Here is a 15034-nt window from a genome sequence, read left to right on the forward strand (position 1 = left end):
ATATTTAATAATTCTGATTTGAATCATACTAGGGATGTCCGATAATATCGGAGCCGATACCCGATACCGCGTGGTAGTATCGGTACTCGTGCGATAACCGGGTAGTAACAGTACCGATCTGATAACATATATTCTTCCAGTCATGTTTTATGATCCGAAACGGTCCCCCAAATTTCTCCAGCGGTTTCCCAAATTTTGGACTTGCAACTTTTTGGTATTTAAATGAAACACTTGCGGTCTCTTAAAACTACTTAGCGGTCACCCAAACCAAACCTTAAAAAAAACCTGCTTATGCGGTAATTTTTTTTAGAAATTATTGCACTGAAATCGAATATAAATTGGCTTGCTATCGCAAAAGCAAATATCGGCCTAATATCATAAAAATAATTGCTATTGTTGTCATTAATTTGATAATTTTTGCTAATTTGGTTATGGCAATCAAGTAATTTTGGTATACTTTTTGTCAATATTATGGGGTATCGGGCAGTCTGGCACAATGCTGGCGCCTTGGCGACTATGTCGGCCAAATAATGAGCCAGAAAAAAGAAGAAATTGGTGCAAATAAAAAAAAAATTTTTTTAAAGATCCGTTTCTCTCATAAAAACTTGTTGTTTCTACACATACTTAATCACATATATTATTGAAATGCAGAATATGTAGAAACATTTGCGCAAATTTTGGGCCTTCGGCGCAACTTTTTTTAACTAATACTTGTTAACACCCTTGTTTATCACCTAAACATGGCAAAGTTAATACATTCTTCAGGCAAAAACACCATTTAACTTTAGGGGCGCGACCAAAAAACCTAAGAATTTAGGCCAAAAATGCTCGTCACCGAAAGGCTGGCAAGATTCTACCAGTCTGGTATCGGACTCAGCATTTCGGACACGATCTACCCGCAGAGCAATATAGCCGAAAACTTAGTAATGTGATACGTGTTAAAACGGTTCACGGAGATGTAATGTTGTTAAAGTTGGCGACCCTCGCCCATAACCATAAAAACGAATATAGCACCCGGCTGAATATTTCACCTGAAAAATCCCACGTCGAGCAAAGCAAAAATAAAAAGCGCGTTTGAAACTGTGGAAAAAACGATGCGAATAAAAAATAAAAAGTTAAACGAATAGAAACAAAAGAAAAGAACAAGCAGTTAGGAATGTCTGATAATGTATTGTTTCTGAGAAATATCTTTCTTTATAAAGTTAGTCCCAAAAACTATTATAAAATTAAATGTTTAACTAAACAGTGACCTCAATTTCATCTATTTCTAGGTTCAAGCATTATCAATTGACAACAAGAAATAAGTCCCGAATGTAAATTGACGGTCCATATAACTATAGTTTGAAAGGCGAAGAAACATTATGGCTTAGCGACATGGTGAACATGGTTAACACACAATAACACCTACCAAGCAAGAATATCTAAGGCGGGAATATATCTATAATACTAAAGTATTAACAACAACGACATTATAAAGCCAAGTATACAGTAATGTCGAAATAAGACCTGAACCTGCCAGAATAAGTCCTAAATGCATCGGAATAAGACCCAAATAGCCTGAATAGCACCTTAAAATGTAGGAAGAGGTGCGGGCTTACCCGCCTTGCAAAAGTCAGCGTTTTCCGCTGTTTTGGCACCGAACTGCCTGTTTGGGGTCGGCGGTGTGTAATCGACGGAAATCTAATTTTGGGAAGTGTTGTTTTTTGGGGGTTAGGTAAAAGGTTTTTCAGCCCTTATTGTGGCCGCTTAGGTCTTATTCCTACGGGATTAGGAATAAGTCATATTCAGTCTCATCCCACACTATCTTTTTTCCCACCTTGCTAATATTGGAATTCCGATCTTCTTACTGATTCATAAACGATGCCTTAAAACGTCAAAAACTATTCGGATTTTTCTGTCAATCATTTTCTTAACTTATAGCCAAAAATAGATCCGAGATGTAAAAAGTAAACACGGCGTATCGGACATTCCTAGCCAGCAGTGCGTGAGTGTAGTAGGCTCGAGCAAAGTAAGGGGAGGTTACGGGCAAAGGCTCACGCTGGCTTGTTGTCCAGGAAGAGCGACCTGACCCCAAGCACGTCGGCCATGTCGATGACCGCTTTGTTGATGGTCGGGTTGCCAACAAAGTCCTCCTCGGGAAGAGGAGGCTGTGATCTTGGGAAGAACTTCGGCTCCTGGATGCGAGGGAAACATTTTGTCGAGAGAAGAGAAAGTTTTTTAAGCAGTGGCTCTCAACAGGGGGCCGCGGCACCCAGGGGTGAAATTTCTAATGCTCCCGAGAGATATTTGAAAATCTTTACGAATCTGATTTTTGATCAACTCTTACAACGTTTTTTGTAAAGATTAGAGTGGAATACCCAATTAACTTCCGTTGTGTAGAGTTGACGTGTGTTGTTCCAGTTCCGTTTATTGTGACATTCTAGTGAATTACCTACTGAAAAATCTTGTAGGGGTGCCGCAATATATATTTATTATTTCTGAAACACTGCTTTGAAGTCAATGAGAAACGCTAGACCAGGGGTTATTAAACTCTGTGGAGTAATTTTGGGGGGTCCATGAAGGCATATTAAAAATATCATTGTATTACCTGAAAAAGAACTAAATTTTTCAAATGGTAATTTTTCAAATCGAGTTTGATTGGAAAAAACAGTTCATAATTGTTTTACTAAAAAACAGCAGGTTTCTTAGGAATACTTATTTTATGACGTCATCTCTAAAAAAGTTTATGCCCATCGTGTTCCATGCGAACAAAAAATATTTTTTAGGGATCCGCGTAAAAAAAAGTTTAAGGACCCCTGCTTTAGAACTAAAAATGTGCTATTGTACGATTTGGACACCTTTCTAAAGCGCAACTGGAACGCTTGCCAATTTATCACGGCAGAACGCACTTCGATGCAGCTCATATTGAAGCAACCCGTAGCATTAAGACAAAAACTAACAATCCAAGGCTATTTAACGTTTATTAAATTGCTGTTCGTGATCCCTGTAAGGGAGAGGGCCATTAGCAGTTGGTACTTACGTCAACAATTTTCTAAAAACCAACCTATCTAAAATCGTACTGACCAAATATAACAGCACTCAATACTAGTAATAGTTTACCGGGACCCTTCGAAAAGCCTTGACGAACTAGTTTGCCTAATCAGGATTTTTTGTGCCAGGCAAGGCAAAAAAACTAGCCTCCGGTAAGGTTATACCGGGACCGTCACTCTACCGACCGAGCTACGCAGGCTTGGAGGTCGCAAGTGGAAAACCAACCATAGAACCGTTGCCTTCTGCATCCTGTTCGTCAACTAGCCTGCAGTGAGGTTCGAACTCACGACCTCCGGCCAAACCGGGACCGTCGTTCTACAGAACGTTCAGTGGGCGCCAAATGACCATTGCACCGTTGCTGCATCCTGTTCGTACATAAAACCTCATTTGATGTTCGAACCTTTTGAGTAAGTCGTTCATTCGAAACAACCTCTAAAGCTAATTACGTGTTAAAATAGTATTTTAAGGTGTTTATTCTTTCGAAGTGATTTTGTAATTAGAAATGTGCTAAAATATTTTTGTCAAAGTGGTGTCGGAAATGCAATCCGAGTGAAAAAAAAATCAACAAGCCTGACCATTTTTTCGAGGAATTTAAATGTCCAATACTGTACGTACGTAAAAGTGAAGGTAGAAGTTCGTTTAGTCACAAAAAGGCCTTAGTTACCTTGTAAGCTCGATGAAGCTTGAGCGTGCAGAAACAGAAAGCGAACCTGAGCAGAATCAGTCGAAGGAAATCATCACCCAGGAACTGAAGAAAGCTGTGATCTGGAGTAAAGTAATTGAGGCATTTTTCCTTCTGTGTAATCCGAATTGCAATTGTAATTTGCAAAAAAAAATGTTGGCTCAATACATCGACATTAAAAAAAATTAAGTGTTATACTTGTTATTAAGAATAAAATGTTTTGTTCAAATAATTGTGATTATTAAATGATTTTTAAACACGTGGCCGTTGGCTTGACGGCAGTGTGTATGTGTAGTCAATGACATGCCGAAAGGCATCCCTTCATTGTAATTGTAATTTGATATTTTTAGCATGGAATAATTGTAATGTAATCGAAAATTTTTTTTTGCAATTGCAATTGCAATTAATCTAAATTAATGTATTTGATCCAACTCTAAACTGGACACAAGTTGAAAAAGCTAGAAGGTTTTCCAATTTTTACCTTGCCTAGATGCCTTTGACGTTCATAAAAAGTGAACTAGTGTTAGGAGGTCCATGAAGGTCAAATCGAAATATCAGTGTATATTTAGGAAGTAATCAATTTTTCAAAGTAAGGGGTTTAATTAAAAATAAAACGTTTTTGCACTGAATGCATTTAGACTTTTTACTTTCACATTTTGTGGGCCGAAAATTGCTGATTTATGAAGTTTATTTGTATTGTGACGTCAATTTATGACGTTATTTTTTTTAATTTCTTACCTACCGAGGTCCACACGAAGCAAAATAATATTTTAGGCGCTTGCGGTAAAAAAAGTTTTAGGAACCCCTGGTCTAAGGCTTTAAAACTAACGAAAAGTGCGACTCGCCCTACACACCTATCTTAGCCTGTCTTTACAAACAATAAAATAAAAAAAAATGATTTATTTAAAAAAAAATGTAAACCTTACCAATTGTGCTCGATCTAAGATAAGATCTCTGGCATTCGTGCAGCGCTTTTGCGATAACTTGCGAGCAGGTGTCATACAAGCGGTCGCTTGTTTGATCGATTCCGCACACCTGCAGGAAGGCCATTAGGGGGCAGTAGAGAAAGCAGGTGAGCAGGCGACCGTGAGAAAAATGCTCTGCGGGTAAAAGTACAAAAGTTGAACAAAAATAGTATTGATACACATATGTGTAGAAGAGGGGTTTTAAACTGAGGTCCATGGAGCCCTTGAGGGTACACAAACTAGTTTTTAGGGGGTCCATGAATAAAATATTATAATTTTTAAAGAAAATAGTTTAATTAAAAATAAAACGTTTTCGCACTAAATGTATTTAGACTCTATTTCACTTTCACATTTTTCGGACAAGAAATGGCGGATTTGTCTATTTGTATTGTGACGTAAATTTACGACGTTCTTCTAAAAAATTCTTGCCGACGATGGTCCATGTGAAGCAAAACATTTTTTTAGGGGTAAAAAAATTTGAAGTTTACACTGGGTGAAATAATTTTTAAATAATGTCTACAACAACTTGCAACTTGCGTTTTTTTGCATGAAAATGGAATTCTTAGCACGTATACTAAAATATTGTTTTAATTTAGGCCAATGAAACCAAATTATTTTTACACAGCATGCAATGCATGCAAAATAAAATTTCAAACTAAATTTTGCGGACCGCTGAACCTTCAAAAATTAAAATCAACCCTAAATGTAATTACGAAAAAAGTAGGCAACTCAAAAGCAAAGAATGGAAGCTTGAATTTTACGAGCAATTTTCTGCTGTCTTTTTAATATCATACGTGTTATACGTGGTTCTATAAGTGTTTCACGTACACTGGTTTTAAAGTTTAAGACTTGAAAGTTAGGGCCCCTGGAATCGAACTAGGGAATAGGGAAGTCCGATATATGCCAAGTGGCAGTATCGGCACTGGTCCGATACTAGGGTAGTATCGTTACCGATCCGATGCCAAATTAACATAGAAATATCATATAATACCAATGATCGAAAGAACCGTAAAAAGCTAATGAAAGAAATACACATAAGTACACAACAATTGACCTGGCCCTTTGAAAATCGTCCTTTAACCTACGATAACGGCTTTTGTAAACCAAATCCTATAAGTTGTTTTTATCATTTTACGGTTTTTTAGAATTGAAACGAATATAACGCTCTTTGCGTAACTGAATACCAAATGAGACTTTTTCCTAGTTCTTTTTTCTAGGTTTAAATTTTTTCTAGTTTACTACTATTATTTTTTTAGTTTACCTTTACCCGCTGTCCTTACTTTACCGTTACTTGCGTCCTATTGTTCGTAGGTGCAACATAATTTTAAAAAAATGCGTCGGACAAAACCAGAAACCGTAACTGTGTCGCCGTAGCTAAAGTCCTTATCTAAACGTGTCCCTTGCGTATGAACAACAATAAGCACAACCATTAGCGATAAACCATTAAGTTATATCGGTTCTGATTAACCGAAATAAACGAAAGAATTAAAGTCGAAACAAAGAGCCTGATTATATCTACTTTTTTCCTGGACAACACGTTTGTGTATAAGTGTAAAAAAATCATGTTTCACCTTTAATTGAGTTTGGCAGTTCCTCTGCCGACATGAGGCAGATCACCGGTTGACCGAATAGGTTGGGAAGGTTGGTGAAGGGTTTGGCGTTGTCGCTATCCACGATGATCAGCATCGGTTTGCGCAGGAAAGGGTAAAGGTCCGCTGGGTGGAGACTGTGAGACGAAACGAGAGGAAAATGATGAAAAAATCTGATGTTTGGCTCGACGTTTTAGGCCATTTTATTTAACAAGTTTTGGCAAATTTGTGCCGTTTACCATATTTTAAACTATTTATGTTATTCATTGCTCGATGTATATTTGTGTCTTTGTTGATGTTTACCTAAAATACAGTCAATAAAAGCCTAGCAATTCCTAGGTCACCACACAAATTGAGAAGATTTTTTGATGATGTCGATTGTAAAAATTTAATGTAAAAACATTGTCCAAATTTATCATTTCAGTAAATACTGTGTACAGTGTACTGTATGATCCACCAAGTAGTGACGTTATTTTAACAAGTTTGCTGTAAGCCTAATTACCACCTGGTATTCAGATAAAAAAGGAGGGGGTGTAAAAAACAATAAATATAAATGACGCCAATATTTTAATAAATACTAAAAAAATGCACTAAATTCAGTGATTTAATACGTTCCAAAATGGCGTTTACCCACCAGTGCATGTTCTTGAGCGTGGTGTTTTTCCTCGGTGAGTTGGTCTCACCATTCTTTCTGTCGTTGGTCACCACTCCGCCGAGATCGTAACCACCTGAATACAAAAAAAAAAGCTTTGCTCAACCTGCTTACTGCTTGCGTTGAAAGATTTGCGTTGGCTTGGCCTAATGTTTTTGTATTGTCGTGGGTTTGTAAAGATGCCTCGACTCTTTAAATTATAACACGTGCTCAATGGTCTCTTTGTAGATTGATAACGTGCGATTAAAGCAGACTAAATACAGGTTTTGTTTCAAAGAAATTCAAAAGACTTATTAAATTAGATTTATAGCCTTTTAAAGACCTACAATTGCAGAGATCAACGCTTATTGAAAATAATTTTAAAAACCCAAATCGTAACCACCTGGAAACACAGAAAAACATTGCTTAACCGATTTACTGTTTGAATTAAAAGATTTGCGTTTGCTTGGAAATTTTTTTGTATTGTCGTGAGTTTGTAACGATGTCATGAGTCTTTAAATGATAATTGATAACACATAGATACTCAATATTCTCTTTAGATATTTGTAAAGCAGATTAAATACAGGTTTTGTTTTAAAGAAAATTGATAGCCTTTTAAAGACCTAAAATTAGAGTGATCGACGATTTTGAAAATAATTTGAAAACAAAACAGTACAAATGCCATGGTGAGCACAATAAAAAATAGTTAAAAACACTAAAAATCAATTCGAAGACAATTCAAAGAATTTTGGAAAAAACGTGGGGTTAAAAGCATGGTTAAAAAAGGGTTAAAAGGTTATTCAAAGACTTTCCAATGCAAAAATCAATCCAAAGACTTTGAAAGACTCAAAGACTTCGCCAATCCTGGAATAACAAAGCATATAGAAAAGAGGTTATGAATATGGATGTCCGATAATACCGGATCGTAGTAGGTCTACCACTAGAGGGAACTAAACGTGTTAGGGCTAAAGCATCGCACATGCACTAGTTCTGGACATACTCCGAAATAAATGTTAGGTTTCCAGACTTGGTTCCCTATTTGTGTAGGGGGGTTTTGGTATATATTTTGTATCTCACAAAGTTTACCGTCTTCAGTGATTTCTTGTTTCTTGATTGGTCGACTTTTACTTCCGTGAGCTGAAAGGTACAGTAGCAAAACATGAGCCGGTGGAAGCTCCTGTAAATAAAAAGAATAAAAAATAATATATCCCTAAAAAACACCTATAATTTAAACACATAATAAGTGCATACAAAAACGGTGTACTAGTTTTTTTTTAATCAAATAATAAAAAAAGTTTAAAAGCCAATTATTTTAATTTGTTAAACTTATTTTTATAACTGTTTTTACCTTCAAGTTGCCAATTATTGTCGTTTACCTATTTTAATTTCATGTTGTTTGTCCTTATTGTATTATTTTTATTAAAAGCAAGCACTATTTTATTATTATACCTAAAGGCTTTATCTTAAAAGGAGAGACTTTTAGTTGGATACTCATGACGTAAGGTTCAATGTTCACTAATTTTGTTTTAATTCAATGACTGGTCAATAGCTAATCAATAGAGTTGGGCCCATTCTTGAGTTAAATCTCCCCTTTTACAAGAATTAATTAAGTTAAAGGGTGGAATAAGAAAAGCTTAATATAGGCCGAATCAATTATTTGTATATTGCGTATTAATTAAGCTTTTTTTTTTCTCATTATAATTCAGTTCAATTTTATTAGTTTGGCACATAACGTTGATGCAACAACAAAGGCTATACGATTATTTAATATGCCAGGAGGCACCGATACAACCAACAGGTATATTGCGTATTAATTAAGTTACACCAAAATCATTCTAAAAATAAAAATAAATAAAATTATTTTTCCAGTGTAACTTTAATGATTGCTATGATGGTAAATGCTGAACGTTAGTTAGTTTTACGGGATTTTAACTAAAAAGTGACTGTGCCAAGGTTTACAAATATGTTGCATACGTTATTACTGGACAAGTGTGTTTAAATCAACCTTTAAAAGTTTTTTGTTTTGTTTAATAAACAATTCCATTCATGCCAAGTTACAAAAATCTTATTTTACTATCTTAACACTGATGCCAGTTTTACTCCTTTTCAATAACCATAGACGCACAAAATATCACATTAATAATGTATAAGCCAATAGAAAGTAACTTGATACCTTAACTGCCGTGCATAAAAAAGTGTAAAGCTGGAAGAAGGTTGGTCGATACAGAAGATACTTGTGCGGATTTTCACGCTTCAAAAGACGATCGGTCATTTCCTGGTAAAATGTAAATTTTATTAACAATAAGTGGATTATCGAGATATGTAAGCTCCAGTGATGTAAGGAAGTCATTCTGAAATGACCTATATCCCAGTTAAGTCATTTGTAAAATAACTTCGGTCCAAGTCAAGTATTTTCTGAAATAACGCAAGCCCCAGTCAAGTCCTTCATAAAAATTTGTCATAAAAATTAAATGTTAAACTATTAAAATTGGTAATCTTGATTGATTAATTATGAGCAATACCTTAGCTTAAAAACAGTAAAAACGATACAAAGGGCAAGCAAATTGTTTTAAGTGCAAAAATTGAGATAAGTAACCCACTTTTAAAAAAAAATACTCAATGAAAACACTGCTTCATTTTAACCGAATTCATTTGTCCAAAAGACAAGTTAAAGCCATTTTAACACAGTGACTTAAGTCATTACAAACTGGCAAACTCTATATGCACCGTGAACATGTACACATTTATGCAGCATTTTAAGAATAAGTGAAACAAGGCAAAAATAGCACAAAGTCAGTAATCAAGGAAATGGGTAAAAACTAAACCTAATACCTCCTTTTTAGCCCTAATGATTTTTTTAAGCAACTGATTTACATATCGCTTCTAAGGACCCTTGAGGTCTAACACCATGTTTTTTTATCTTTACTTTTTGTTTCAGTTAGTTATATTTAATCAGACTTTTTTCAAAAATGTAACAAAAACCTGTCAAACCTGCGCAGGGTTGATTTGTTGAGCGCCGATCGAACTGCCTGGAGCCCGTTCTAAAACCTACAAAAACATAAGTTTTGTTTGTTGCAATATTTTTGTTGTTACAAATTAGGGATGTCCATTCATTTTGGATCGGAGCCGATACCCGATGCCAAGTGGCAGTATCCGTACTCGACCGATACAATGGTAATATCGGTGCCGATCCGATACTAAACCGATATCAGAACTTTAGCCCTGATTTGCGATCCAATGCGATGATTTCCACTTTGAAAGGTTAATTTATCAAATAATTGTACATTAATAACTGGAGGTAACTAAAATAAACAAAGTTAACTAAAACTCTGAACATTAATGCAAAATTTGGCAGATTTAGTTTAAAAAAATAAATTTGAACGTTTTAATTGATATATTTTGATTGTTTGAGCATACTAAGAAGTCATTGGTATCAGATCAGATCACAAGTGTTTTGTGTGAAATATCGGGTATCGGTATCGGATTAAAATGTCAAGTATCGGACATACCTATTGCAAATCTTGAGAAGACTTTGGTCGAACATACAGGTAAAGGTCTATTTTATTCAAATTTTAAAAGCAAATTGTCACCTGAACCATTCTGAACATATCGACAGTGAGTTCAGAAAACTTCAGTTGTGAAGGGGAATTCCCTATGATGATAGCATCTCCCAGAGTCACGTGGGTTTGAATACCTAAACATTCAGTAAAATAACAACTTTATCCACTTTCATTGTCAAATCAAAAGAGTAAAATAAACCAATTAGTGAGGCAATAGATTAATAAATTACACCAATTTGCATATTATGTTGCAAATCAAAAAGTAAATCAAGCAAAGAAAAGAATTAATATACAATAATTAACTTGGTATTATGAAAAGTATGTTTTTTTAATATAAACCAAGTAAAATAATTTACCTTTTTCAGCAGGAGGAAGTGATGTAGGCACCAATCGCATCTGAATGTCACATTTTTGGTACGTTTCAGCTTTGAGTACTTGCACAGGGTCAGACTGCAAAAATTGTTATCGACGTAATAAGATTTGTTTGAATGTAATTTAGAAAACCATATATAAGACACTGATTGGAAACCTTAACAACATTAAGATGTGGATATTAGGAAATAATAGTTGGACTTTGTGTTATGGAATTTTATTTGTGTGATGAATAAAATTGTAAAGCCTCAGACATTACTGAAAAGTTTTCTTATGAACTACCAAAAGTTATAAAAGTTGAAAACTTAAAACAAGCCTATTATGTGTCACTGGTTTTGTAAATTGTTTAATAGGTATTTCTTAGCACATTTATAAAACATACATCAAGGAATTCTTTGACTTCCATGACCACTTGACTCCATTCAAGTTCTTCATTCTCTTTCAAAATACTTTTATTCTCGCCAACTTGTTTTGCAAATTCCTATTACAATAGAAACATCAAACTACTTATTTTATAAAGTAATTAATTAATTATCTCACTATCTAAGTTGGACAAACCACATGTATGACCAATTTATACTGATCAAAATAATAATAAAAGCCTAAATAATAATAAAATATTTCATCAAAATAATAATATAATCAAAGTTACACAAATTTAAAAATAAAATCATTTCAGAAATTTGTATGAACAGGAAAAAACATTAAAGGTTTTAATGAACATTTTACATTTTATTAACATATACCAAATCAAACTGGCAACTCACAGTTACAAGGCTGTGAACATCTTGTTTGTAGTTTAGAAGAAGACAAACAACAATAAATCGTGCGTAGTATCTGTGCTTCTTCAAAACTAAATCTGGGCTAAAAAAAAGGAAAACACTCATTTTATCATTAAACTGAAGGTTTGCCTGATTTAAATATAAAAAACAACAAACATAATAAAAAGACATAAAATTAGGCAGGACGCTAAAAACAAACATTTTTTTTTTTTTTTGAAGTTTGATGAGATATTTGTAAATTAGATAGTTAGGTGAAATAACAAATAAACAATAAAGTGAAATAACAAATAAACTTGCTAATTTACTCTAGTCAAAAGAGCAAAAAACATTTTCAATATATTCATAGAAAAACTGTTTCTATCAAGGAATTAATTCTTGTTCTGAGATGGTCTTTGGCGTTTTATTGACCCCAAAAGCTTTTGTTCATCAAATATTGATGAAAGCAGAATGTGTAAAACTCTCTCAAACTCAATAATGGGGGAAAGCAGTTTTGTATTATATTGACTGGCAAAGGCTGTGCTCTTAAAAGCAAAATAACAAGTCATTGGGGAACAACAAAAACATGTTATATGTGTTACAACCTTACTCTGGAATATTATTAAAAGCTATTAGCTAAATCACTTTCCGACACAAAGCATTACATTATATATAATTATTTTTGACATAGAACAGCTACTATGTGTGTTTCCTAAAGTACTTTTGTATATTTGCAAAGTTAAACTTAATGTAATAGAACTCTGAAATTTGACTAAATGGCAAATCACCAGTGAAGTGGTTAGTTATTATATAATATTACCTAACGAGGTGAAACAAAATCTGTAACAAAACGGGCAAACTTGAATTATTCTGACATGAAATAAGAGAAAGTACATATCTAATGACCTAAAACAGTGATTCTCAAATTATGTGCCTCCAGAAAACTGAGCCACAGAACTTCATTTTTAGTACACTTTTTGTAGTAGATATTATGGTTTTACTAGAGATTGACCGATATCTGTTTTCTGACAGACGCCGATAACAGATTTTTTCATTTTTTTGATAACCGCTAACCAATATTTTAAATGAGTGAGATATATGGTAATAACTTTTATTAATTAAACATATAATGCAAATTACATTCCGTTTATCTTCCTATTTATTTATACAACTCTTATTTTGCGCAAAAACTTTGCATAATGCTTACAAAGTATGCCAAACTCTTTGTTAAAAGAGTCTGCTATGAAAATGAAAGCAAATGTCAAATTCTGAAGTACAAAATTTTGAAAATTTGTTGATTTGTAAGGAAACACTACATAACAGTTTAATAGTAAAATATCTGCCCAACCAATACCGAAATATGACTGTAGGTTCCATGTATCTAGTAAGTGTAATTTTTGTTTAGTTATAATTCTATTATTTTGTAGAAATATTGCAAATATGTTTTTTATTGTTTCACAGGCTAAAAAAGTCCGAGAACCACTAAACAAAACTAGTGTATTGTGTTCTAAAATTATTTTTATCCTTTTCTAATTACGCAGTTAAAACAAGCATGAAAATGTTAATTTCTAAACCTACCTTTCCTTGCTGACATTTTTGTAGTAATTTCTTGCTCTGATGGCGCTGTAGAACTGATAAGCTTCATTTAAATAGTTGGTTTCACTTGTTCGCAAACTGAAAGAAACAGGTTGTTTTACATAGAAAAAATCATGTCAGGTTATATTCATTAAACAATGCTTCATTTGACCAATTTACCAAGGTCAGTTTGAAATACAAATTTAATCTTGGATGATGAAATAATACACAGTTACACTTACCTTGTGATTAAAATTTGTTTTTAACTGAGATTTCAAGTTGAAATAGAATATTTTTGTATTGACAAACCGTGTATTGGAAATATGGAAAGTACTTACTAGTAATGGTAATACAATTGTCCGATTTTTGAAGCAATTTCCCCAATTTGCCACCGCTTTAGGTCATAACTGCAGTCAAGCACAGCCCTAAATTAAAACAACAATTAAAAATTACCACTACAAAGATTAGTATTTAGCACTTAGATTTTATTATTTTTGCTTTTTAACTAGAAATTAAATCATTTTGATTAAAACTACTCAGAATTGCAACCTAATAAAATTGTATTAGTAAGGTGGATATTTTTTTTCACTCAGTTGTAGAACTTTCCCATATGCATGAAGACTAAAATAATTTAAGTAAAATAAATTGTAACGTTTTTAGTTTACCTGTTATCCTGTTGAAACTTCCATAACTTTGTGTAAGTTTCAAAAGTTCTAGCAAAGTATGGTTGCCACTGTTTCTGACCATATTGGGGAAGGTCTCTGAAACATAACAAAATGTTATAACACCAGGGTTGGCTTAACATCCGCACTCTTATAAAAATTAGTTGATAATTGTTGAAATAGTCAACATTTTAAATTAAGTATTTTGAAACTCATTGTGTTTTAAAGTGACGTAGCAATATATAAGCACATGTTACAATTTCAAACAAAATTCAATTCAACATGGGTTAATCTGTAGAAGAAACAAAGTAACATACAGTTATATTATTTTCAGATAGAATATATTTTATATATATATTGTTACATAATAGGTAAGTGAATTTCCTAAAACACTGCACAATATGGTTTAAGGTCCGACGGATATTACTTTTTCGGATCGATACCTGATTTTAAAATTCACCTATATACTGATTAAACTCTTATTTAGCATTCAACTTGATGTAATTCTAATCACCTTTTTGCAAAAAATTTAAAACTTAATAGATTTTTAGGAAAAAACTAAATCATATGTTGGTAGAAAAATATCAGCCAAAATGTTCGCCAAAATTTACATATATTGGTAAGAGCAAAAATATCTGCTGATAAAGATGATGACAGCAAACTTCAGTCCATCTCTAGTTAATATTTGAATTAAAAAAATCGCCCTACTAGTGTAACATATGAAAAATCACAGTGCATTTTCGAATTTTTAATTCCAAGCTTGGTTTGTTGATAAAAACTTGCAGAAAGTACATTTTGTACACTATTAAACAACTTTTCGATATTTATATTTATTATTTATAACTATCAATCATTTTTTAATCTATTAAAATATAAATTGTCTTAAAGCGACCTTACGAAACTCAGAAATAGATATTTTTTCTCACCGAAGTCCGTTAAAAAGCTGTTTGGAGGTTTCCAGCAAATTACAAAACTCGTCAACGACCTTTTTCTCGTCGTGCAGCGTTGTCATTTCCATGTCCATTTTGTTTTGGGGGATAATTTGCAATGGAATTGCAGAAAACACCCGGCAGGAAAACTTTCTACACCACACAATGTGTGGCAATCATGCGAATCGCATAACAACTAAATTTAATGGAGCACGACCAAAGTAATAACCCATTTTTTAAGTTCCCCAAAAAACTCAAAAACACGAGGCTTACTTTCATCA

The 15034-nt window shown here is 33.5% G+C and overlaps 1 protein-coding gene across 1 annotated transcript; it reads right to left on the reverse strand.

Moving 5' to 3' along the window:
- Positions 1 to 1938: 1938 nt before the first annotated feature.
- Positions 1939 to 14882, reverse strand: LOC146133611 (protein SCAI-like). Its single transcript, XM_083396806.1, has 16 exons — positions 14751 to 14882; positions 13828 to 13923; positions 13501 to 13587; positions 13166 to 13261; positions 11597 to 11693; positions 11212 to 11310; positions 10814 to 10907; positions 10488 to 10591; positions 9889 to 9945; positions 9071 to 9172; positions 7984 to 8074; positions 6901 to 6994; positions 6249 to 6403; positions 4639 to 4812; positions 3695 to 3795; positions 1939 to 2174 (listed from the first exon to the last, which is right to left on the reverse strand). Exons 1-16 carry the CDS (start codon positions 14846 to 14848, stop codon positions 2034 to 2036), a joined length of 1686 nt encoding a protein of 561 aa, XP_083252932.1. The 5' UTR covers positions 14849 to 14882; the 3' UTR covers positions 1939 to 2033.
- Positions 14883 to 15034: the final 152 nt, after the last annotated feature.

The sequence above is a fragment of the Ascidiella aspersa genome, chromosome 9, assembly GCF_963924565.1.
Source record: "Ascidiella aspersa chromosome 9, kaAscAspe10.2, whole genome shotgun sequence".
Taxonomy (NCBI): domain Eukaryota; kingdom Metazoa; phylum Chordata; class Ascidiacea; order Phlebobranchia; family Ascidiidae; genus Ascidiella; species Ascidiella aspersa.